Source organism: Apteryx rowi, unplaced genomic scaffold, assembly GCF_003343035.1.
Source record: "Apteryx rowi isolate R43461 unplaced genomic scaffold, aptRow1 scaffold_46, whole genome shotgun sequence".
Taxonomy (NCBI): domain Eukaryota; kingdom Metazoa; phylum Chordata; class Aves; order Apterygiformes; family Apterygidae; genus Apteryx; species Apteryx rowi.
The window spans coordinates 2,931,835-2,958,813 of NW_020450716.1; the positions used below are offsets into that span (position 1 = coordinate 2,931,835).

The 26,979-nt window shown below is 41.9% G+C and overlaps 1 protein-coding gene across 1 annotated transcript in view; it reads right to left on the bottom strand.

Annotated features, from left to right (window-relative positions):
- The window catches only part of HUNK (hormonally up-regulated Neu-associated kinase), a 56,173-nt gene that overhangs the window by 21,858 nt on the left and 7,336 nt on the right, over positions 1 to 26,979 (bottom strand). Inside the window, exons 2-4 of the mRNA XM_026077673.1 lie at positions 13,706 to 13,998; positions 6,444 to 6,499; positions 474 to 609 (exon numbers count right to left, since the gene is read on the bottom strand). Of these exons, the coding sequence (XP_025933458.1) occupies positions 474 to 609; positions 6,444 to 6,499; positions 13,706 to 13,911 (398 nt within the window). The 5' untranslated portion in view covers positions 13,912 to 13,998. The remainder of the gene's footprint in view (positions 1 to 473; positions 610 to 6,443; positions 6,500 to 13,705; positions 13,999 to 26,979) is intronic.

The following is a 26,979-nucleotide window of genomic DNA, read 5'->3' on the forward strand; positions in this document are numbered from 1 at the left end:
GTCTCAACGCTAAGAAGTTCACAAAGGTCTGACCAAGTTTTCTGGCCACTTTTTCTTCTCCCTTAATTACTATGCTTTCAAAGCTATGATCTGATTAGATTTCACTTTTCCTGTCAGATGTGACTATGGATAACGCCAGAGCCCATGCAAAAGTTTAAGGTACCTCTGGGGAAAACAAAGCAAGCTGTTTGCCCTCTTGTGCCAGAGCCATATCTTTTACTGCATCCAAAGTCAGACACACAGTGCGTGATGGACACTGTTCTACGGTAAGCTCACAACACTATCTTCTACTGCTTTACATGCAGGCACGCGAAGTTCTTTCAAATCAAAATATCTGCACAACATATTTCACAGTCATGCTAATTCAACAGCATGTCTTGCTCGCAGTAGCTAAATACTTGAATAATGTTTCTGATTTGAGCAACGGGCAATGAGGATGGTAATAAAAATTATGAACAAGAGAAGTAACTCACATGGACCAAACATCTATTTTCGGCCCGTATTTTTTCCTTGCCAGAAGTTCAGGGGCTGCATACGCTGGGCTCCCACACTGGGTGCTGAACGGATCAGAATAACCCAAGATGCCTGCACAGTTGCTCAAGCCAAAGTCTGCGAAAGACACAGAGATACAGTTAGGAAACAGACACAGTAAAAATGCACTAAAACACAAAGAAAAAGGGAAAACTTTTTTCAAAAGCAAAGCAATGAACTCCCTAAGAAATCATCCACACACAAAAGCTTTATACAATTTGTTCCTTTGAGGTACTGAGTAATTAGAGATTTCCACAAGTAATAAGAAAAACTTAGAACATGCATGATTACCAATTGCATAAGCGAAGCAACTATATTTTGCGGGGAATTGGATGACAACAACTGGAGCTGAACTTGTCCCATACACTAGATGTTGTGTATGGGGCAGAATGTAGCCTCAGGCTGCCTCGGATGCTATACTATTGCAGTATGTTACCAAGCAGACAAGTTTACATGCTACATCTTCACCATCTTCCACTAAATCGTGGAAATTAGCCATCACATTTAAGGGGGTGCTGCCTGCTTTCTGGGACTACCATGGTGATGCACAATACAGAGTTGCAGAGGCAGCATCACAGCTCTGAAATAACATAAGGAAAACTTTGGGGGGGAGAAAGAGAACATGTTGTTTGGCTTCCCTCCCTCCTTCCGTCTTGAATTATCGTATTTCCAGCCCCTGGGTGTATCCAACGGTCTTTGCTGGCAATAGTAACAGGGGACTGGCAAAGGCTGGCATCAAGAGTGAGCAGAGGCAAGAGGCAGTCTCCAGGCACTGAAGGCAGCTGCCATTTCACAAGAGGGTTCGGCCAAGCCAAGTGCTGGCCGGCGCCAGGAAGGGTGTTCCCACAGCTTCCCCTGTCTGCTCGAACGCCGGCATGGCTGCAGGGTAAGCTGGGTTTAAGAAAGGATCTTAAAAATTAAACTACTAAGCACGAAAAAGCCCTTCAGTGAGGACAGCTGTGGAGCTGGCTTCCAGCTGGGTTTCACCAGCGGGAGAGGAAGCAGAGGGTCTTGAAAGTGAAGACAACTTAGGTTGGATGTGGTGAAGCAAGGTGAATTTGCAAAGAGAGGGATGACATGGGCAAAGCTGAGGGACTGGGAAAACTGTTTCTGCAGCAGTGTTTTGTAGGTGCATCGCAGGGGCAGGATAAATTTGTCAAGGCCACAGAAAGGTACATTTGTTAACCAAACATGAGACAGCAAGAGCAAATTAACAGTTTTAGCTACACAAACGGTCAGGAAACTTTGGTAATGTTTTGCAATGAGAATCTGTGATACTCAGATACATCCAGGAACAGAGGATCTAGAGAGATCACAAAGATGTTCTCATTTATTAATAACTTGTTACTGATAACAGCTGCAACAACAATACTGTTATTAATAATACTGACATCTTTAGGGTTTTTTTTCAATTCAGTCTTGTTAAAAATTCCCAGAATGTATTTGTGTTTAAAATGAAAATTGTCTTATCCATAAACAAGGCAGTTAGGAGAAGCCAACTACTGAATCCTGCTTCCTATAGACTTGCGTCTTGCATCCAAGTGCCTCGCAACCCAGCACCCTCTGTGTGTCCTCCCCACCTGCCTGGCTGGGCTAAAGCATCACATCCTGCAGGCCAGATATAACAGACAGCTGTTGAGCCCATGCAGTAGTACTCTGTTTCCCTCCACAAAGTCATTAATTAGGGGCCCTCTCCCTTACCTGCCTACTTCTTCGCAGAGGACTTGCAGTGATGTCATGTCTTTTAGCATTTATCCCTATGTTGAATGTAGCTGAAATCAGACAAGACTCTCCCAAGGTGTTAGGAGCACACTGACAGACAGACAGTGCGTTCGCATAGGAACGTTCCCTTAGGAAACCAGGCTAAAAATGAATAATGCTTACAAAAAATAAATCAGAAAGAGGACTGTGTGAGTTGGAGTGTCCAAAAGACTGCACAGTGCTTTCCACTTGACTGGCTGATGCTCCGAGAGGAGGACAAGCACAGAACCAGTGTCCTTGGCACCATGTTTGAACACCAACAGGGGCTGGAAGGGGGTTTGCTGGAAAACATTGTAAAGAATGAAGGGAGGGTCAGGACAATTTCCTTGCCTCTGATGGAAACCAATTTGCTCTGGACACTGCTTAATCATCTCTGCTGGGTATGTGTTATCCCTGGGGCCTATACGAATACTTCTGAGGATCTGTTTTATTTATTTATTGGCTATGGTCTGAGATGGGTTATCTCAATGGAAAAATACCTTTCAAAATTCCTAGAAGGATACATCTACATAGTGCTAGTCATGGTTTTCACTCTATTTTATCATATCATCTCAAAATTACATGATTTTAATATAATGCTTTACAATCAAAGTACATAATGGCTATATTCGGAGATGGCAGAAAACAGCATCTCTTCATCACTATTAATGGAATGCAAGTATACTCTAGAGAAAGCTTTCACTATCTCATTTGCTTAAATTATAAACAGTTTATTCACTTATATCTAGCTTATTCACTTACTCTAAGCTGCTACACTGTTTTCTTTTTTACTAGTGCCTATTGAAATTAAAAATGTGTGCAAACACATGTATATTGGGGGCAGGGACTCTATTGCAAAAGAAAGGGGAATTTTGCTAACACTGTGCCAGCACATCATGGTTGCAGTGTGATTTTTATTAAGGATACACTTTTGATCTTGGTAAGAATGGTAATGGTAGCATTGATAATGTTCCTGCTGTTACTGTCTCTATCTTGGGCTTTTTTTTAACAAGCTCAGCTAACTACAGAATTCAGACCAAAGGCCATCCTTGGTTTTCCAAAGTAAATATTATGACATGGAAACTCTACCACCCCCAGTGTTCATACTATCAAAGGATCGCATTACATTACTCCTTTTTAATGCCTCCAGGAAATCAACATTAAGCTATGGATATAAGACTATCTATGAAACTATCTGTGAAACTGTGACTGCTTGAAAAAGGAAAACATTATTAAATAACAAAACCCTTAGCACAAAACACAGACTCATGGAGCAGTTTCACCTTTGTGTATGCCAGCAGAACTCCCCAGATCACGGTAGAGCTACTTGTAGGCCGAATCCTTTTGGTGCTGGTGGCCCTTGAAGAGAAAGCCAAGAGTCTCCCATGGCCTGCGAGTGGCATTTGACTAAATCTTTCTCTGACACCTACCATCAAAGGCTGGTAGCTAAAGAGAAGTGAATTGTTTGCAGTGTTTCCAGTCTCAATATTCTCAGATCTGAGACTTAACAAGCTGCTAAGAATAAGTCCGCTTAACACAGCAAAGGGAATTTTTCTAATAGTAATATCTAAGCATGCATTATAAACCATCTTATTATCTAGCTAAAAGGAGTAACAAAAGCGAGCTGGCATTAAGCAGCTGGACAGAGAAAGGGATTCAAGGAATCCAGTTCTCACTGAAATGCATGAACAAGTAGGGACTTTCAATGTCATTTCGTGTTATATTTCTAATCTTCAATTCACCTTTTCTTTTTCCTCTATGGGTTTTTTCTTTGTACAGCTATTACAAGAACAACATTTTTTACTAGGTAGTAGTGCGTTTCCTGCTGTGTGAGACACAGCGACAAAGCTTCCACCCCAAAGAAATTAAGGTGAGTTGCTTTTGTAGCTTAAAGTCTCTTTTCTCGAGCATGAAATGCAGCACGTAATTCTGCAAAACATGCTCTTCACTATTCAACAGCCTTGCTGGGCAGGACTATAAGACAGCCAACTGACCCATTGCATTTGTAGAAAGACAGCCTACGTAAAAATATTTTGCTAAATACAGAATGAGCTGCGTGAGGGGACAAAAGGGGAGGAGGAAGAGAAGTAAGTTATCTGGTCTCCACAGCAGCCAGAGACAGATGCTGGAAAACCTCCCTTGCCCTGAGAAGGCTGATGCCAGCAGAAAGCTGGCAGCTTAATGTGCAGGTGAGGTGGAAGAAGGGTAGCGGCACAGTGCTCTGCTACTGCGTGGCCTCTTCTAGCTTTTGCCTTCACGCCCTGCCTGAGGGAAGGTGCCCCAGGACCCGAGGCCAGGTCGGGTCATCCCTGTGCTAGCTTTCGACCCTCATGCAGCCGAGAGCGCATGGGGAACGGAGATGGCGACCCTTTGGGATGATCAGTGACAGCTCGCCGGTGTCGCCGGAGCCACAGGGCAGGGGTCGCTCAGGAGAGTCACACGGGACAGCAGACCGGTGCGAAATGCACAGAAACAAATCTGTCTGTTTGGGTTTGGGTTATCAAATAGTGGCTTCTCTGGAAAATTAAATCAGAGAATTTCCTTAGGGGATAGGAGGATCTGAAACAATGGATTTAAGCCAATTGCTGACAAAATGCAAGTSTTTGAGATGACTCTGATATTACATCTCCTTTTACTTCCAGTCAAATTATTACTCATAAAGCAACCTTTATCCTTCTATAACATATCCAGTCGGACAGCTGGATTTTGTTTTGAAATACATACTGTGTRCAATTGCTTTGCTTAAAACATCAGGCTGCAGACCTGAGGACAATTTATTTCCATGCTAGCTGGTCTATGGAAGAGCTGACTGTCTCTTTCTCCTTGCTTCCCACACCACCCACTGTGAGGAGACCTTTCTATGCAACTGAAGCCAGCAAGACTGTAGGAAGAGTTCTGCAATTATTTTTTGGCACAAAAGTTTTAATTGTACATGCATCATCTGATTAGATCTGGGCTTGGATGTCAAGTTTACATACTGTTGTGTAATCAAACACCCAACGACAGGAAAGTTATAGAAATTCTTTAAATCTATCAGATGTTCTTATAGCACTGTTACATACCATCTGGTCTCCCTTATCTGCTAAATCAAGATAATGGGTGGTATCCATCATTAGTGATGAATGATTCATGGTAACATATCAGTAGCCTCTTGACCCGTAACTGAGGTAATGCAACATTCTGTTTTGTTATTATTTTCCCAGAGTCATTTGATTCATTACAGAGAAATGACTAAAAGTTGCGGTAATTTTTCTCAAGACTGAATTCCTCAGGCAGATTTTGAATGTTTCGAATTTCATCAACCATTCCCTTCTTGCTTGTTTGGAAATGTATGTGCTTTATACATTACAGTGACTGTCCATTTGACCTGAGTTTTGTTACCATTTTTCATCACTTTTCAGATGATGAAACCTTTTGAAGAAAGAAAGTCAGTCTAGTTTTTAAGTCTGCAACCAAAAAGACTGCTGCTGGCAAAAGTGTAGGCATGGGAATAAACATAAACAGATTTTTTTTTATGAGGGGCATATTTTCTTTTCAATGCCCACATTAACATTAATGGGAGTTACACAAACGCAGTGAGAGAATATACCCACAGATGATTAATCTAAAATATCTGCACAACTTGAATGAATTGAGCACTGCATACAAGTGATACCTGAATGTAATCAAGACTCTAATGTTGATCTTAATTTTTTTAAAACAACCCTCTAAACCAATTCCTCATTGGATTCTGGAAGCAAATGTAACGAATATAAATAGAGGACCAAATTTTGCCAGCTGCTATAAATGTGTGCAACTCCCACTGACTTCAGCGGAAGCATATGCATATGGGGGCAGAATCCAACTCTCAGTAAATATGAAATTACCAAAGTAATAAAGCAAATTACTTCTGTGGGGTCAATTCTTTAAATCCTTAACAAAGTTCCTGGTTTAAATAGGAGAACTGCTGTTTAAAAGATGAAGGATTATGCCCATACCCAGTTAAAGCTGAATTATTTGGAACATTTTTTCCACAAGATGCTGTCAGGAACAGCTTGATTGCTATCTATACTCTCCCAGCTCCTCTCTGTAGCAACATTAGCAGTTGTCACATGGAGGATTATGAAGTCTCAAAAATTCTCTTTATAAGACTATCAATTTCAATTACTGGAATTGCCAAACTGGTTTCATACCAATAAGCTTGATATTGTTGTCTTCATCTAGCAACAGATTTTCTATCTTCAAGTCTCTGAAAGAAATAAAATATTTTGAGTGAGCCTCTGAAATAATGAAGCAACTTCCTGTCACTCTCATCAGTTTATTTACAAGATTCATATATAAGGCAGCACACATGGTTCCACATTCAAAGCTGAAACCCCCATACACTGTCTCCTCTCCAATGCTTTCATGCACAGCCTCACACCAGTTTTTCATGCACAAAATGAATTTACAATCATTTGTAAGACCCATAATTAACCAGCTTCTTCAAATTTTGCATGTAGTTAAAAGTTCACAGAAATCTTATACACGGGAAACATTTCAAATGCATGCTTTTAGAATTGGAGGTCATTTTCTCATTACTCTTCATAACCAGAGTCTTTTCTTTGGCTGCGGCTGAAGAATAAACGCTCTTCTGCAGAGGTCCAAGGAGCCAAATGTCTGTTCTCTTCTACTGCCTACAAGGGGACCAGAGTCAGCCTCCCCTCCGGCATGAGATGTCAAACCTCTTTACAGAGGTGGCCAGGACAGATTTTGAGTACCACATTAGCGCTTTTTCCACAGTAGCGCTCTGATGCTTCTTGAAGCCTGACTTCCACAGAACCACTTCACGGATCAGGGCTGAGACCAATTTTGGGAGAGAGAGGATAAAACGAAAGCAGTTGCCTTCTACAGGAAGAAAGATCCTTCTTCTGAAATGTGCTTGAGCACCTACTTCACTTTATGTGTGCACTTCTATCATTTAAGAATGTGGTAGTGCTTCCCTAAATCATATTCAACATAAGAAAAAAATTCCAGAGATTACCAACCCCATCCTCCCAAAAAAACCCCCAAAGTGTACAGACTAAGCTTTAAGTACAGTATGAAAAGTTAGTTATGTTGCTACACAGCTTGCCCGTGACTTCCAGCGGTTGATTGTATCTTTATTACCTGAATTTTCCCCCAAATCCAGATATAAAGTATTTCTAACAATTAGCATGCCAGGATATCAACAGCTCAGACTTGCAGTGATGCTTCTCCCAGTACACTTAGGAAAACTCTGGATAATAAAGCCATCAGCTATAATTATGGGAAGTCAGTGACATCTATGGTATTTTGCCTTTGTAAGGAGAAGGGAGCACTGAAGAATGCCTCTATTATAGATGAAGATATAATGCATAATAAAGTAAGACAAGCAAACCAAGCAAACCAAAGTCCTTTCATAAGAATGGATCTAGAAAGAAAAACAGCAGTGACCAACTTTAAGTCTTTTTTAAAACATTCCCCTCCATTCATTTTATGTCCAGGCTGTGTTTCAAATACACATAAGAACTAGAGGAGTGTTTGTTTGTAGGATGCCTCTCACTTCACGGTTACAACCACAAGGACCTCCTCTGAATTGAACAGATGTTTCAACACCCTAATTAGCCAGATTTTCCTCACTTCATATGTTAAAAGAAATAGGGGAAATAATATACAAATCTACGGAAGGAGAATATTCTGCAAGTTTCAGGTATTCCATGGCTACATCCAGCCTCTCCTTGTGCCTTCAGCTTACCACAAGGCTTCCTAATGAGAAGACTGTACTGTGTGCTCTGGAGTTAAATACATTGGCACAAATTCACTTCATGGAGAAGCAGTATAATTCAGTTGATAAAAGCGCAAATCACAGAGACAGAAGGCCTGGACTGGATTCCCTCCTCTGACAAAAACTTAGTGTGTTAAGTTGAGGAAATTGAAACCTCGCTGCTGCGAGACCCCTCACCTAGCGCGAGGCTCCATGTCTGCCACGAAGATGCTGCAGAGCCACGGACAGCATGATTAGCCCCTAGGAAGATCCCAGGGCTGGGAATTTAACAGGAAAGAGTGCCAAAAGAACATCATGAAAAAAAAAAAAAAAACGAGTGAAATCAGCAGAACCGAGTGGAGTTTCAAGCGATAAACTGAAATGCTCAGTACAACGGCTCCAAGCGAGGAGGAGGAGGATTTGGAAGTTCTGAGCAAATTTTAGCACTAAATTAAATGTTAGCTAAAAAGAGGTAAGATTTTAAAAATAAAGGAAGGAGAACGGATAGATGAAAGCTGAAAACTGAGCAGAAGAGACACGGAGGCAATTAGAATAATAAATGAGTGATAGAAGGGCTAAAAATAAATACAAGAGAAGACATTTAAAAGGAATCAAGCTTGAAAAAATAAAAATAGATACAGATAAAAATTAAAGGGAATTTTAAAAGTATCAGAGGAAAAAATTTAAAAACAAAATTAAATATAGCCTCACTATAAAGTGCGATCAGATCTGGTTAATTAAAAGATGTTTACCATACGTCTATTCTCAGCAGACTGGCCACTAAGTGGTAACTGATCTAACAGTCCATATGTACCACCTTCTTTTCAATCCATGTCAATCTGAAAGCACTTGTTTTGGTGTGACGCTGAACCAGGTCGACATATTTTTACTTACCTCCTACCATTTAACAAGAAGATCCCATGTTAACCCATCTTAGAAACACCAAAATCCTATGAAGCCAGACCAAAAAAAAGAAGGGAAAAAAAAAAGAAAAGCAGTCACCGGAGACTGCTGCCTGACTGTCTCGACTCCTCGAAGAATGTGGCCAAAGGGAAAAAAAAAATTTCTAGGTAAACTTTTGCCATTCATTGTTGAAAAACTTTAAGATACCCGAGCGCAGCATACAAGGAGGAAGGTGGAGGAGTTGATGCCTCTACTGTGAATCAATGTTTGCCCAGCAAGCAGCTGCAAAGCAGTAGCGGTTGGTTGTTCTCTCCTCCACTTTATTATTTTATCACAAAAGTACCACCAAAAGCACTCCTTAGCTACCAACCCACAGCTCACTTTCTAGGCTCTTTAAGGAGCTGGAGGTGAGTTGGGAAGGTTGCAGAGATCTGGGTTCCTCGTCACCTTAACATGCATTTCAAAGGCACTGCTTTGTTATCAAAGTAATATTTATTGAGCCTGATTCCTCTGCCGGCTGCGACATCACTGAATGCAATGTGGTTATCTCTGTAAAAGAGGAATCCAGTCCATTGTCTTTACTAAAATAACGTTCAGTTTGTTTACAGCGGAGTATTCGGCAAGAGAATGCCCAAAGGTAGTTTTGAAATCTGTCATAAAATAGGAAGACAAGCCAGCTTTGCACTTCAAAAGGAGACTTTGTTCTGCAGCACAGCATCTGTCATAAATATCGCATCAGGAGCCAGACTGCTGGCACTTAAAATTAATAGGATGGAAGTTATCAAAGCTAACACGTCAAAGGAATGGGTACCAAAGCAGGAATCCCGTAACGTCCTCAACAACTGATTCATATGACACTGCCTTACTGCTCTCAACGTGCTAGGCAAAGGGGAGGAAGGAGATTATGGAAAAATATACAAATTCCACTCAAAACCTCAGTTTTTTTGTGTGTCTTTCAAACTCCTGATCTGCTTTTAATTACAAAATGGCAGTGGAAGGTATGAATATAGTGCCAGGAAGACAGAAAAAGGGGGAATACAGAAAGCTATCTTTGCTACCAATACATTATTAAATTMTTTTCTTTGACATTCTGACAGTAATTGCACTGGATGGGATTGAATTTTGTTAAAATTACTTTAAAAGGGTTGTTGAGAATTTCCTGTGGGATGCAGTTGCAAGCACCAAGGCTTTCACTTCATTTTCTCTGTTGTCCTTATACTCCCAAGGGGCTTATTGTTCATCCTGCTTTTTGACAGTATGAAGGCCTATGTAAACACCCTCTGAAAAGAGAAAGCTTCACCAGATACTGCCATTTGGGTTTGTTTTCTTCTGTCAGAGGGAAAGATAAATATTCCTACCTGATTCAGAGCTGAGCTTGTTGCATGTATATTTTTAGCAACCAACCAGCTCTTCTGATAAAAGGAATGGAGCACAAACGACTACACAAAATTATACTTAGGACAGTGGCATTTTTTTCGGAAAGCAGCCACAGACTTCTGAAAACTTGACACCCCTCACTGAAGACATAACTCCTGCACTCAGAAACTTGCAGTCTTCGCCCATCGTAGGAGATAGATATTTGATTTCAAATACATCTATACGGTCAAACACATGAGTAATTTTTTTTAATTTCTAAAATAAAACGAGGCTTCTTGAAGGGTTTTTTTTTTTTTAATTTCAGACTTTTTGCATGTCACAGTGCTTCTTAAAAGACATTTCCTTTGAGTTCTGGGTCCCAGTTCTTGTCCAAAGATCAGAGTGTTTTTCTGCCATGCCAAGACTTGATCATAAGTCTTGAAGCTGGCTGAGTAATATTCATTAACTAATGTAGTCAAATTTCATGYGACTTATTTAATCTGATTTTTTTTTCACCCTGAGTTATAGAACAGGGCAAGTGATCTATACTATTCACTGAATAACGTAGATTAAAAAAATGTTGGTTGCTGTTGTAAGAAAATATTCAGCGAACACTTTTATTTCCTTTAAACGTTCTGCCCAGTTCAATGCGAATGATGAAAGCATTTTGAAAGGGACACAAACAGTTGACCACTTTCCAGCCTACAATGCTGTGTTTTGTTTTGCATGCAGTGAATGTGAACACCCACGGATCACCATATAGATGAAAGTGCTGTTATTTTTTAACTGTTTTAAAAATAACAACAAGAACAACAACAGAACATTGTCATTTCATCCAGGGTGAGAATGAATCAGACTTCTGCACTATTTTTTCTCCTCTTCAGTTGCTGATGGAATAGTCTGTTTTTAGAGTTGCCATGGTCAAAAGCCCAGGAAGAACGACTCCTGGGGTAACTATTATTCTTTCTCCCTCTTGCACATGGAGAGCCAATACAACAAATTCAGATTGTGCCGCTAGTGTTTTTCTTGTGTCTCTATGCTGTTCTATGTATCGTGCTTGTAGAAAAAGCAAAGATACTGAATGGTTAAGCCCCTAGAGAAAATACTTGCAAACATACTGCCTGTGATTCTGTCAAATTTTATGAGTTTAAACAGAATTGGACCTGCTGGTTATTTGGATGAAAGACTCCCACGGAAAAGCTCTGTGCCACACTGATTCAAGAAATACAGTGGGTGGTGTATGCCTCCTTTGGGGTAAGGATTAATTTAATGCCACAGGGCTGGATCGTGCTTTGCTGTACCTGGCTGGCTGGAGCTCAGCTGTTAGATGCAGCAGGGCACATCAGTATTTCCAGGACTGCTTCCTCCCTGTGCTCCCATGAAGTCCCTCACACTTCAGAGAGACAGGCCAAGGGCCAGGACCACTCCAGGTACACAGCATCCGTGCACGGGTTCAGGTTCCTCATGCCTACGCTGTTGCTGGAGCCACAGTTCTTGCCTTCTTTCTGCCACAGCAGCCTGTGGAGTCTATCGTGCACCCAGCGAATGAGCTATTTTTGTACAAAATGTGGGTTTGAATCCTCTCTGGCAAAGACAGGAAGCAAAGCCAGGCCTGCTAGTTCCCCGTAAATGCTTTAGCCACTATGCCATTATGTTGAAAGTAAATTTTTTAGTGAGAGGAACTGCTGATGGACTCAATATCACTGTTTAAAGCTAAACATGTTCACCTGTTCCTGACAGGTTTTTTCTCTGCCCATCTCATAAACTTTGATCTGCTTTTTCCTTCCTCTCTCTCTCTGTATACATGGGATATGAATTGATCCTTTAAAGCAATAAATAGACTTTTTCCTTCTCCGTAACTGAGGGGTTAATAATCAAAGGAGTCAGTAGGTCAGCTGTTGATAGAGAACCTGCAAAACAGATCTGGTKGCTGCTCAAATATATTCCAGTGGTACCAGAAATTTAGCTTGAGATGAGACCTCACTTCACCTGAGGTTATTTGTACACTTAAGTACCTGCTCCTAATGAATCACAGTGAACAAGCAGAGAGACTTCAAGCCAAAAAAGCAGTCTTCAAAGCACATAGAGTTTAACCAAGCCACGTACACCCAACACTGCAGCACAGCAGCAGGCAGCTCCACGCACAGCTGGGCACAGCTGGGCGAGCCAGCTGTGGGCTGCCTTCAGGCAGCCTGCCAGCTGCCTGCACAGCAGCCCTGGGGATGAGCGCACATGACAGCTCTCCATCTTCTACAGCGTAACAACAGCCAGTGAAATGAAAACCCAGATCCCCCCAAATATTCAGGTGTTTAGCCCCTGCTAAGTGCCTAAATAACTTGGAGGATGGGGCCTACACAACTTGCTCAATGTCCCATGCCAAGTCCGTGGGAGCCCAGACTGGAAGTCCAGTCAGCCTGAAATTAAAAAATTTAGTCTCCTTCTTAGACGGTACCCTACAAATACACCTAAGAACAGAGGAGGCAACATACTGGGTCAGACCAAAGGTCCCTCTAGCCCACTGTGCTGTCTCCACAGCAGCTGAGAGCATGTCGCTAGAGAAAGGAGTAAGCTATAGGCAATCACATGTGACACCTCCCCCTGTACTCTCCCAGCCTCTACCATTTGCTGCTCAGAGACTTCCACAGACACAGGCAGCTACTCTTTAATCAGGAACCCTCAGCAGTAGATTTCTCTTTGATTAACTTGTCCAGTTTCCCCTTGAGCCCAGGTTAACTTTTAATTCCCCGACATTCTTCTCCAGCGAGGTACGCATTCTGGTTATACTTTGTTAAAAAAAATCTTTCTTTCTTTCTCTTTAGGACCCATCGCAACAGTTTTGCCTTTCTCCTGAGAAGACACTGTGAGATGAACTGAGCAGTTCCACATGCCACATTTTGCTTCATTATTTTTCAGCCTGTGAAGTTCTGAGGGGGGGATATAATGAGTGGAAAGAGCAGAGGAGCAAGAGCGTGATCTTCTCTGATCCAGTTCTGGCTTCGTCCCAGCTAAGCGACTGGGGGGCTTTGGGCAAATCAGTTCACTCCACTATACTGCTGTACTTCCACCAGTGAAACACAGGTATAACAACCTCCTCAAAGAAATAGTGAAAACATTCATTAGTAAATGACATTACAAAGCTCTAAAGAGGCAAAACAGTATTATCAGGAGGAAAGGAGACCTACCTTTGCAAAGCACGGGCCTATCTTTAAGACCATGGAGTTAGCAAGGCTCCTGTGTGCTCACCTGAAGTTACACACTTATTTAAGTGCTTTTTGGAGATCCTTTCTATTGTCCAAAATTAGACAAATTAGCCAAAAAGCTGGATGGAATTTATTTTTATGATGGCATCTGCTTATTACATAAATAAATGCAGAAATAAGAAATACCACTTAGAGACTCTTGGATAAATTTTACTGGACAGGTTAAGATTACCTGTGAACTACTCCTGCCCGATGAAGATGCTCTACTGCCAGAATAAGCTGCCTGATATATTTGCGTGCTTCATGCTCTTCAAGTCTTTTTTTCTCATAGATCTTGTGCATCAAGTTGCCACCAGGGCACAGCTCCATGACAAGGTAGTAGCTGTTTTCAGTTTCCAGTATATCCAGCAGCTGAGCAATATTGGGGTGGCGGATCATTTGCTGGATCTGCCCTTCCCGTCGCAGATTCTTGGTGACATAGGTGTCCTTTTTGGCTCTTTTCTTGTCAATTACTTTCACTGCCACCTGATGAGAAACAGAGGAGAGGGGGTTGTTATCAGGCCCACCAGTGATTTATGGCTTTAACCTTGCACAAATAACCACAAAATAAATCAAAGGATGTCAGTCTCAACTGATACATTGTTTCAGGCACAACTGCCCAGCACAGAAAAATAGCTGCTTCCCCCACAGCTTAACTTCTTTCTTTATCCCCTGTAGGATGACTGACAAAAGTTGTTGCAAGGAAATAGGTAACAAAGGGGAGGAGACTATCTCTTTAACCATACCCAAATACTTAGTACACTTAATGCTGGACATCTATTGCATCCATTTTCTCAAAAAGCCTTCATGCTGGCACTGACATGTGGTAAGTGTCATTTTTGGCTGTTTCTAGCTTTGGACTTGTGATTTGAGATAATACGCTTCCATGACAAGTTGCTTAAACTATAGCCAAATATTAGTTTTGCATGATTTATAAATAAATAAATAAATAAATGTACACACACACTATGAAAAATTAAATTATTTTGGTACCAGTCACTTGGCACATTTGTTATTCCGTTTTAAAACATACGTGCAAGATGATCCTCTTGTTTCTTCTGGAACCCAATAACTTTGCAAAGTGCAAGAAGGCAAAACTGTCTCGTGCAAGTTCTAAATTGCACATCTACTCAGAGCTGCCCAAGTCAAATGGAGCCCACAGGGAAAGCATATAATAAAACTAAGGAGATTCCGTATCACAGTCTGTAAGATAGTATTTGCTAGCTCCTGTCAAAATGCTTTCATTCTTATTTCTGGTGCAGCACACCCCATGAGAACAAAAGGACAGGACAGGCGAGTGTATCACTCTGTTTAAAGAAGCTGGTTCCTTTTATTGTTTTGATGGACTCACTAAATGGTTGCAATAAAAGTATGTCGCCTCCCTTATCTGCCTCGAATGCGCAGGTCCTTGTTTTTCTAAGATCTCTTATCTAGGCTGGGTGCCGCAGACCTCCAGGTCACCCGCGCCAGGCAACGGCGCAGCGGCAGGCGCCAGGCAACGGCGCAGCGGCAGGCGCCAGGCAACGGCGCAGCGGCAGGCGCCAGGCGCCGAGCAGCAGAGGGCGCCGCCGAGCCCCCCTCCTCCCGCGCCGCCCCGCAACAAAGGCGGCCCTGCCACGGCGGCACCGGGAGCCGGCGGCTCGCGCCGATCGCTACTGGCGCGATGGCTGGTGGCTCGTCAGGACAAGGCAGGTGCGGCGGAAAGCAGCGCTCGGTGTTCCTGCACGACGCTGAATTTTACATGAGCCACATGTGAAAGGCTCTTGTTTGCATGGGCACGGGTCCAACAAAGTGCATGCAAAATGGCATAATCCCGCTGCCCTCCTAGCGGGACACGCAAAGAAAGAGGCTACACTCGCATCTTCACTGCGCGCCTTTATTTGGAGGAGCTCCCTCATTACCTTACAAAGAGAAGAAATAATAAATGTGGGGAAGGTCTCGGAGCTTTACTGACCTAATTGCTAATTCTCAATATCCAGCTAATAGCACAAGGGAAAACAGACCTCCTTCCAACTCCAGCTTGCGTACTACACCCCTCTGCACGGCCGATGAACTAGTCGCAGCAAATTCACTTTCAGCTACTGCCAACTGCATTGTTATAATTCACGGTATTGTGGGTTGGCAAGTCTTTGGCAACAGGGAGACGAACTTATTCAAAACATACCAGACCACCTTGCTAGCCTGCATGAGTGCCAAGCACACACCAAGTGCATGGCAGCTCCCAGTTTGATCGGTCTTGTATTTTTTCTTCAAAGAAAGGAAAGGTTAGATTAGTGAACATTTTGGTTTTCCTTTTAAAAAAAACAAACACACACACACAAAAGTATGATCTGGAAATATGACAACAAAAATAGACCCAGAACCTTTGACAAAAATCCCTTGAATCCATGTCAAGTTTTATCAGTACAGGAACTGAAGAATAAAACAACAGGAGTCTGGGCTTAGTAGTTTGTCTTAAAAAATGAGAAGTCAGTACCACTGGATACATTACTAGCTGGATGCATTTCTGCTGTTAAAAGATTATTCTAATGAAATGCCCTTGATATAAAGATAAGACTGAACACCACACTCCAGACAGCTACCTAGGTGAAAGACAGAGTCTTGTACCGTAGCATAAGAACCATAATTGCCTGGAAGCTGCATTCCTGACTAGTCACATTAAAGAAAGATCATTTAGTTGTAAGCTAAGACAACAGGGAAAATCAGAGCTTAACTTAACCATTTTTGAAAGCCTCAGGTGATTCACCAAGGAAACAGTCTTAAATTAGTACATTCTTCCATCTAATGAGATAAGACCAAGAAGAGAGGCTTGCATAGCTTATTTAGACAGCAAACCACAGAAGTTATTCTGGTGAGGACAAACAAATTCATGGGTTGCAGAAACATGATATGCCAGTTTGCTTGCTGGCAGCACAATATAATTTCTGCAAGAGTTTTTTTTTTAAAAACATAAAAGGCTAATATTTTCTACAGCTGCAGGATGCAAAATACAGAGTATTAACAATACAGAACAGTAATCTGTTTTCTGAAGCATTCTGTGAATCCTCTGTTTTCCATATGAGTAAGCCATTCCCAATTCATTGACTAAAGCAGCGCAGTGCTGAACACACTCATGTCTCCTACAAATGCTGAGCACGCCTGTGAGGAGCAGGGGCAAACACCTGAATACAGGAGTCAGAGCCAACTATTTGACTACTTGATGACATTTTCACTATCACGAAGAATTAGAATTCTATGCCTCAAGGACAAATTTTCTCCTTGATTTTGACCTTGGTCAGGCCCCCTACCTACTCCAGCGCACAAGAAAGCTGCTTTTAGATCCACACTTTATTCTGAGCTATCTTTGTCCCCTTCAATGTCCCTTGTATTGGGCCTGAGAGATCCACAGCCATGGCTAACAGAAAGCAGCTTTGCATAGGGGAAAGAGAAGAATAAAACAGCAGTTAAGACTATGGGAAACTTATATCGCCCACACCAGACAGGAAACTAGTTTCTGCGCAATATTGCTTTTTCCTGGCATGGAACATGAATGAGACCTTGCCTCCTTCTCCTAGTTCCCTAGGCACAGGGCACCACAGAAATATCTGACAGACGCCTCCTCTCCATCTCAGGGAGAATTCAAAARCCAGGGTCTTTAAAGAAATCTTTATATATTTAAAGAAAAAAAATTGTAGTTGATCCAAACATACAAGCAGCCTACTATCAACTTGCATATAGAGATTCTCCGTAACAGTTTCTTCTAGCTTTTGTCTCTGACTCTCTTCCTCCCAGGTGGTCTTCATTACTTTCCCTTTCATTTATTTTCCTGTCCGCCTATCAATGTCCTTTCCCTCACACTGCTTGTTTTGCTTGCGCTTTCTTCTAGGATCACTTTGCTTTCCTGAATGAAATGGATCCCTGTGCAAAAGGCCCAGCACCCAGAAGCAGATCTTTGGTTTGGTGGGTTTTTGCTTGTTTGGGTTTCTTGGATTTTCTTCTGATTTACAATTTGTTTTGTAGCATATAGAGGAAAAACTAAGGGCCAAACCTTGCACTCAGTTACTCCAGAGATGACTTGGTTCAATACCCTTGATTTTGAGTTCATCTAGAATTACCCTAATGTAAGTGAACGCAGAATGTGTCCCAATGCATTTAATATACACCATGTAGGAGTCTGTGTATATATGTGAATATGCACCTGCAAACTTCATTCATGCAGAAGGAAAAAAACATTCACTACAGAAAATACAGTAGATGTTAGCTAAACATGAAGTAAATGCATTCAAGTTTTCAGAATTAGTCAGGACATGACAATTATTCTGTTTTGCTCCCCCAAGTTTCAAGCAGGGGCTCTTTGCCTCTGCACTGCCTGCATCATGCTTATCTCACCACTGGCATTCTCAGCCAATATTGGCAGAGAAATAATAAATAAACGATAAAGCAAGTAATTACTCTGAATATGTAGCAACAGTGGCTCTTGACATTCAACACTTAGCTTTTGGCTAAATCTTTGCTGTGTAAATAAATAAATGGTTTAGGTTATTCTGTGTTATGAGATACAAAGATGAGTAATAGGCCATATTTTTGGTTCCTGAGTCCTAGAATTGCACTGTTAGAATGAATTACTTTCCTGAAGTTTATGGTGTGACACATCATATGAGCAATTGCTGCTTCTCTTGATCGTAGCCCTAAAATAGTTCAGGTTTGGCTCAACTGTACTGGAATGGAGGTGAGGGGGAAGTGTAAACACCACTATTTTCTAAAGATAGTGTGTAGGAAACAGTTGCATTGCTTACAGAATGAAGGAACTAAAACAACAGCAGCAAATACCGGCACGTGTCATCACCCAAAGGCACGTGTTTGACACACATGGGCGGAGGATTTTTGCCAGCTAGTGTTTTAAGAGGGTGTGTGAATCTGCAAGAACAGAAGAAAAAAAGACAAAAAAAAAAGCAGCTGACGGGCACTAAACAGCACAGAAGCAGTCACAGCAAGGCCCTGAGAAGGAGCAAAAAGAGACAGTTTAAAGGGCTGGATATTGCCCGGAGAAAGCTGGGAGCTGGGGCTTCTGTTGCTAGATCACTGCTGTGTCCTGAGAAAACACATTTTGCCTGTTCTTTGTAAATAGGTATACATTGACCCCAACTTCCTCCTTGTCAGGACAACTTGTAAGACTGTAAGTTTCTGGTTAACCATGCTGGGTCCAAAGGAGTGGCAAAAGACAGGTACATGCATGCTGGGGAGGGTTTGGAGATGCACAGAAAGAGGCCAAATCAAGCCCAGGTGAATCTTATTAAACTCAAGGAAGTGAAGATAAGGATAAACCAAGTTCAACAGCTGTTTGCTTTTGTCTTCTGTCCTTCTGCATGGAAGGATCACTCAAAAATTGCAACAAAGCTTGGAAGGTGGCTCAGAGGAAACGTTGAGTTATCCTATGATCCTAAGTGAGGACACATAATGCCTGTTTTCTCCTGACCTCCTCCATCCTTCCCTTCATTTTCCCCAAATGAGAAGTGGTGAAAAACGTTATTACCAGAGGAAAGACTTATCCAAGGGATGGATCTTGCCTTTAAACCTGCAAATAGTCAGACAACCCCTGGGAAGCATTCCCCATCCCGTATCCTGCTGCTGCAGATAACTGCTTTTCCTCTAGCACATCTTGTCCTGGGCTAATCTAGCATTCAGCACACGACAGACTTCTCCTGGGCTGGAGCAGCTGTCTCCTGAGCAAAGCCCCAGCACAGCATCCATATGCCTATGCACGAGGCACATTTTGCAGGTTCGACGGGCAGCTGCACAGATCTGCTCCCTGACAGCAAGCCAAAGCCACGAGGCAGTGATTGATGTGTTGTGCCGGGGAGAAGGAGCTTCCAGGTGCTCAGTGGGCACAAGTCAAAGTGATCTTCTCCCCTCTCCCCTTCTGCTGATTATTTATAACTCTGCTATGACATTTGGAAAAATCATGGGTCAAAACCGTAGTGCTTTCATTAGTGAAGGAAAAAACATTTCCTTACCCAGCAGACATGCAAAGGTCTATTTAGATTGTTGCCTTACTGCTCTACGGCAAGATCAAAGCAGTATGGTCTTGTCAGAGTGGGGCTCAGTCTTACTGAGAGTGGGATTTTTCTCCATAAATACCCCTTGGTGCTCAAAACCTGCTCTGGAAATCTTGTATTTTCCCACCTAAACCTCTGTTGTGCTTCAAGAAGAAATTCAACTCATGGCATTCCTGTAATGTCCTGCCAGTGGGAAATCAAATGTTGGATACCAGGGTGAAGTTAAACATAAAAAGAATAAGAATGTTGGGGGGGGGGGGAGAAAAAAGGCAAGCCAAGGTTGCTGTAGAACTGCTTTTCAAATACATACAAAATTGATGGAAGGCAATAGATTTTTATTTTTATTTTTTAGCAGCAAAGAGTTTTATTCAATCTATGGTTTTACAGCAAAAATATCTTTTCCTCTACCAAGTTTTCCCTGATGAATCTCAGACTGGATCCAGTTAGGATGCATTATCATTCCATCTGAATAAAAACCAAGTGACAACCACATGACTACTAGTGACTTCGGTCACGTGGTATGTTAGTACTCAGGAAATCCAGGTCTGAATTCAGCCTTGAGTTTCTCATTTGCCAGACTGCATGTTTTTACACAGGCTGTCTCTTGGCAGAAGGATGCATCTCAATGGAAGCAAGCCTTCCTGTTTGCCAGAAAACAGGTTTTCTCTATGGCACTCTTGCTGAGCTGAGGTCAAGAGGTCTTGAACAAAACTGGTGTCAGATACTTGCAATGGCAACTAAAAGAAAAGCTGCGCAATAATGTTGCTTCAGCCTGTAAAATAAAGTGATAATATGCTTAACTTTACAGAGAAAACGCAGACTGCATGTGACCTTGCAAAATCAGGGCTTGATATTTTGAGGACTATTTTTAAGTTTCCCCGCTTATCCAATCATTCCATTTTGTTTCTTTCTGCAAATTCTCTCCTAACTTTAAATAAGAGGAAGTCAGTTGCTGCAGTCCTCTGCCAAAGAGAGCTCCGACTGAATGGAGAGGAAGCTGGTCTGAATAAGAATCCAACCAGCACAGTGGGGCTTGGCCTGGAGAATTAAACACAACACAAGACAAGAAACTTCAACTATGGATTACTGCAGGGATACACTTTTTTTTTCCCCCCTCTCTCCAGAGATTGCTTCTGGCAGCACTGCTGGAGACGGTGCCAGCGCTGGCAGTAGCGGCAGGTCTCAGCACTGTCCCCGATGCACCCTGACCACCCGCAGAGAGTGCAGAGCCCCGGACTATGGGACGTGGCTGGATGGGCTGATGACAGCCCAGCCTGAGCCTGGGACTCCTACATCTCAACCCACAAACATTTACTGTCTGATAAAAAATCCCATCTGCTTAAAGACCAAAAAAAAAAAAACAAAAAACATTTTTAAGCTTAGTAGGCAGAGCGAGACCAAGAGCCAGACTATGCCTTGCCCAGGTTGAGTTCTTTTTTGAGGTGCCCTAGAAGACTGATGTGATGAATTTGTTTTCTTTCCTTCCTTCCTTTTGATGACAGCCGTCTGGCATCACTTGTAGCTTGCTTTGTATTTACTGCCGCTCTCACTACAAAAAAATCGGAGCTTCATTTTCACAACTGACCAGTGATTTTGGGTGGCCAATTCAATTCATTTAAACAGACCTAACTTTGAAGTATGTGCAATTCTCAGCCTTTCTTGAGAGCAATCCCCTTAAGGGTATCTCAGTTGGGGCACCCAATAAATCATGCATGCAAAATAAAAGTCATTTTTCATAACTGAATCCAAGGATTAGAAAATGTAAACCTCATTCACTGAGTAGTGTTTATTCTTCACTTTAGCTGTTAAAACTTAGCAAATTTTAGAGTGCAGCAAAGAAATAACTTTTTAAGCAGCAAGTTCCAATATCTTAAGAAAGAAAGGATTTAAGAAAAGGATTGTCCAAGCAGATGTATTGCATAAATCAATGTACCATGCACCTTCAGAAAGCACTGCACAACTTCCACTCAAGACAGAGAGAAATCAGACAGATGAATCAAGACATCATCATGGAAACACAAACCTAACTTTCACCATGGCAGAAAACGTGATGAAACTAAAGAAAAATTAACATGCTTGAAGTTAGGCATTTGCCAAATTACCTTGCAGCCCACATCACCCAATTCAGAGAAACTGTCTCAAGAGACTCCTGGGGCAGCATTTTTGGTGGAATCCCCTTCGGCTATCCTGCTTGGCATCCTATTTCCTTAACAAATGTTAGCACTCTAGTCACTTTTCAAGAACTGATTTCAAAGAAAATTGTAGAGGATCTCTGAAAGTATCACAAAAAGATAACCAGGTGTTATCCTTTCCGTTTACAGCTTAGCTATTCACTTCAAAGAAATCAGCAATAACCCAAACCTACAACAACCTGCAAAGGCAGACTTCTCTGCAAGAATAATGCCTGTTCTATTTGATCAAGGATAGAAAACAATTACCATTCAGTCATAAACCTCTGATACCTTTTATACTTGCCTTGTATGCTCACTGAAAATGGAATAGGAGGAATAGAGACTTCAGTACATGTGTGCATGTGTGTGCACATGCATGCACGCTGAAAAGGTTTCTCCATAGCTTTACAACTAGAAATGCATTGAGATTGACATTAAATAAGCAGTACCATCTCTTTGCTTAACACTTAAATGGTGATGTTCAGTCTTTGATAATTTTTGTGTTTACTCTTTGTAGGACAGCTAACATTTTTTTATTTGAATTTCCTCTGGCATTTGTAAAAACCAACAATTAAAAAGGTAAGGAGGAGTCATTTCTCTTAAAGTACTCTTGCCTCTTCAAAGCCTCTGACAGTGTGACCAAAGAGTTCTGGGCTTCATGATACATAAAAACACCTGCTATAGAGAAGGATATGGTTTAAACTGCCTCAGCAGGCAGGGGACCACTCTCTTTGGTGGCAGACTAGACACTCAGGAAAGCTTTAAAACAGCATCTAAAGAAGCATACACATAGTAGCTCAGAGTATGCACACTCATATACTTCAGGTTCAAGGTAGCCTGAATGAAAAGAATCAAATCATTAAGAGATAAAAGAAGAAAATTTTCCATTACCTACATACTAAAGACAACAGTATCCAGCAGTGCAGAAAAGGATTCAGGAATACTTTAGATAAGCAAATAAAGATTTACCTTCTTGATGCTACAGATAATGAGCATAATCCTAAAAGGTGTAAGCAGGATGGATCAGTTATAAGTAAGAAAAGGTATTAATTACTCCTGTCTGTGGCATTAGGAGACTATTCTTAGATTACTGCATCCAGTTCTGGTTCCAGTACTTCGAAAATGATGTTGAAAATTTGGAAAGAGGTCTGAAAAGACCTCTAGGAACAGTCTGAGGTCCCAGACTTCAGCTTCAGCTTTTCAGCTTCAGTCAGTTAAGAGAACATTAAGCAGTGACTGGATGATTTTCTGCAAGTAACTACATGAAAAAGGGTCTTCTAATAACAGACAGCTCTTTAATCTAGTAAAATAAAACAAGCCTCCCAAAAGGCAAAGTTGGACAAACTCAGGCTTATAAACATGGTGCACATTTTTAGGTGTGGTGAAGCAATGATAGGAACATCTTAATTTATGGAGGTGAATGTAGATTTTCCTCTCCCTCCCTTCGCCTGCCCTCCCTCCCCCTTCAAAGTATGCAACAGCTCGACAAGACATGGACACATTCACTCCTGGAGAAAGCGCAGGAAGTCAGGCCGGATGATTACAGCAATCCCTCCTGGCTTTAACACCTGCACGTGTGTGGAGAATCCCTTTCTGGTCCCAGCACAGAGAGGAGCAAGGCATGGCAGAAGAGGACTGGGGTTGACCTAAGCAAGAGCCTCTGGGAGCCATCAGCAATTACATCAAGGGATACAAATTTTAAAAGCTCTCTCCGACACCCTTGCTTGAGCTCCCCAGCACAAAAGATGCGACATATCATGAGAAGTCATTCAAATATTGATGCTGATGCAGACAGCCCAGCTCACCCACAGCCCTGCTGCCTGTTGCATCAGCACAGTCAAGGCAGTGTTTCCATGGGGAGCGAGATTTTTGGTGTGTCAAGGCACTAATGTAAGGACATCTGCTACAGCTGCTCCCATCCAATAGGAGCAAGGGCAGATCACATGAAGGTCTTAAAACTGTCAGCGTTGCAAGACTGTGTGCACAGATCCCTCTGGGCTTCCTCACTTTCCAGTTTAGTGCTCCTTCACACAGCAAGCTATTGCCCATATTTCTGCAGTTCTTCCTCCTTTTCTCTCATACTTAAGTCAGGAAGGGAGGAAACAGAGGGGAGGAAATTGCTGATTTGACACACAGCTGGTGTCTCATCTGAGGTGGCCCATTTCCATGCAGCAGTTCAGCTTCACTGGAGGAGAGTCGTTCTCTGCCATATTACTCTTCAAATGCTTTTTACTTCATGTCATATTCATGGGTAACTTCATGTCACACTTCATGGATGACTTTTGTTATCCTCTCCTGGACATAATCCTGCTCTGCTGTTTCCGTAAAGCCTACTGTCTCCTCCCTTCTACTTCACTCCATTTTCAAACAACCAAAAGAAAGAAATATTCTTATGTACTGATAGCCGCGCCATCTGAAACGGCCAGACCTTTATGGCAAAGGGACCGACAGGAGACAGTTTTGAGGGAAGCAAGGGTSGTAATTCTGCCCCTTCCCAGATGTTCTGAACAAAAATCCCCATGAATTACACTTTTGCTTGCTCCTCTAGGTCCAAAGCAGCAGAAGTTCATACTGTATATGGATGTCAGGCAGCCGGAGAACAGCACAGGAGGGAACAGCACAGCCTGGGAAGCTGGAATTTGCACTGCTGCAGCACAGTCACATGTATGGGAAGCAATATATGACTCTCCTTGAATGGGTCACGGATGGGATCTATCTAGCCACTGGCAAAAAGAAACCAGCTCCTGTGACCTTTCAGTGCTCTCTTGGTCATCTAATTAATGGAGTAGCAGTAACCATGCCCCCAAGGGACAGAAGCACATTTTTACCTCCCCGGCCTCTAAAGATACCTACACAAGTCAAGAGAGATTAGGCAGAGACTGATGAAAATAGTGGCAGCAGAAAGCCAGACACGGAGATAAATGAGGACGCAATAAAGAGGCTCCAGAAGAAATCTTTAAAAGCCTGTCAAAGCAGCCTCTAGGCCTGAGTCATGCAGGGCAAGAAGAAAACATATACTTGAATGCCTGAAACAGCTGGATTTGCCTAGCAATTTAAATGTAAAATATTTGTCAAGCATCACTTTCCAAATATCAGATGTTTTTCAAAAAAGGGCTTTTTGACCCTCATTCATGAGGTAGAACTGACAAGCTATAACACTGTCCATCACTCAGTATGGAAACTCTTTGGAGATCAAGGTATAATCAACTAACAGGAAAGACATTTTCCAAGGACTATTACACAAATGCATAGGGAGCCTGACGTGCAGGCACAGTGGCAGATGGAAAATCTGTGAAGACAAGGAAAGTCCTTATTTTATGTTGACCAGAGTTGATTGCTACCTGCAATCTGTCACAGACGAAGCCAGCGTGGCAACTGTTAGAAAACAGAGGTCCTCTTCACCTAGACATGGCCTTGCTAAGCTGGAAGAACAACAAGAAACAGCGAGAGCTAAAATACAGCAAGGCATGGTTTATGACTTGGTCACAAATGAACCATATCCTATCCAGCTGTTTCTGATAAAGTATAACTTGCCTTTTTAATGCTGAAAATTTCTTCTGTCACAGTGAGATGGATGAAGATCTCAGATTACTTGTGGGGAAACAAAAGCAGAGAAATGATACCAAGTAACATTCCTCCAACACCAATCCTTATATGAGAGACCTTGCTTATGCCTCTTCCCACTTTCATGATCATGGACTTGTAAAATGTTTCTTATTAAACAATCCCTGTTTCACATTTTAGTGACCAAATGCATAACTAGACATATGGAAGACTAGGAGTCCCTAATTTAAAATGCTTTAATACCAATATAGCTTTATGGCTTTGCAAGAAAAAAAATAAAAATAAAAAGATGCCTATTAAAACAAGAGCTGCTGCTTTTGAGGCCCAGGTAATACTCTCCTTCACAGTGATTTAAAAGCCAGGAGAYAAAATGTTTACAATCATTGGGAGCCAGGAAAAGGGTGTTTCCAATAAAGTACAATTTTTATATATGTTCTCTCTCTTAGCTCTGTGGACATTATTCACAGAAAATAAATTTATTCCTGAAAAAAGATGTTTCCATGACAATCTTCGACAACAGGCAGAGAGCAAAGGAACTTTATTATGTATAACTTATCTTTTTTTAGTTCTCTTCATGGCAATGTTTTTTTTCCCTCACAGCACTAGTAATACTGATCTCATACTACAACCGAGAACAGCACTATTGGGTCTAACATCAGAAGTGTTTCTGAGAGCTGGGTAGTGCAAGGCTGGAGCACAGCATTTGCAGAAAAGGAATCTCTGGTCAGAGCAACACCAGCTTGCTGTTTATTTTTTGTAGGTGGTCTCCTTCACGGACCACATTAACTGCTCATAGGGTCCTGCCCTCTACGAGGAGGAGGTTAGACTCTTGTCCCTGCAGGCACCAACATTAAGCTCAGATCAAGATGCAGTTTTTGCACTGATTCAGGTACCAGAATCAGAGACCTCTGTCCTGGCACAGACACCAGCACCTCCCTTGCGATTGTAGCCTTCCCACTTACTCTGATAAAATTTACCAGAAGAAACTACTCGGTTTACTTGAGCAGTGCTAACGCTGGAACCACTAAGCTCATACCCACCAGGAGCCCAGCCAGTGGACATACATAAGGAAGGTCTAGTGGAAAAGTTTGAGCGCCGCAGATTTAAGCAGTTCGGCTTCTTTTGTTCTTTAACTTATCTGAAAATAGTGGCTAAGCCAATCTGGAATGGAAATATTGCAAAGTCTGACTACTTTGCAAGCAGAAGAGTGCTCAGGATAGTCTGAGTCTAGCCAGTACCAGTTTCCTTTGGTTCAGTTGTATCCCTTGCTGCCCGGTAAGCACCAACATAGCAATCCACATCATTCTTCTTCCATTTGATATCTACCTAATCATTGGCTTTAGACAGTTTTAGATACTTCTCCAAAACCCTGAAGTGTAAAACAATATATAAACCCTCAGGTCATTTTTATATGGTTGGTTATACAAGACAGCAGATCAGTTTTTAAGACAGACTATTACAATTCAGTTGCTAGAAGGTTTGTCACAACATCTCATGGCTGCTTTACTTATGAGGTTATATTCTCGTGAAGGGTGAGTGCTGTACATTAATAACCTCCATTTTCCTGAGTGCAGGCTAACAAATAACTCACTATAGCAGAGGGGCAAAGAAGTTTAATGTGCTGYGCCTGTTGAAATACATGAAGATGTAGTAGCATTCTCCGGCTCATTAGTTTAAAAAGATATGGTGCATTCCAA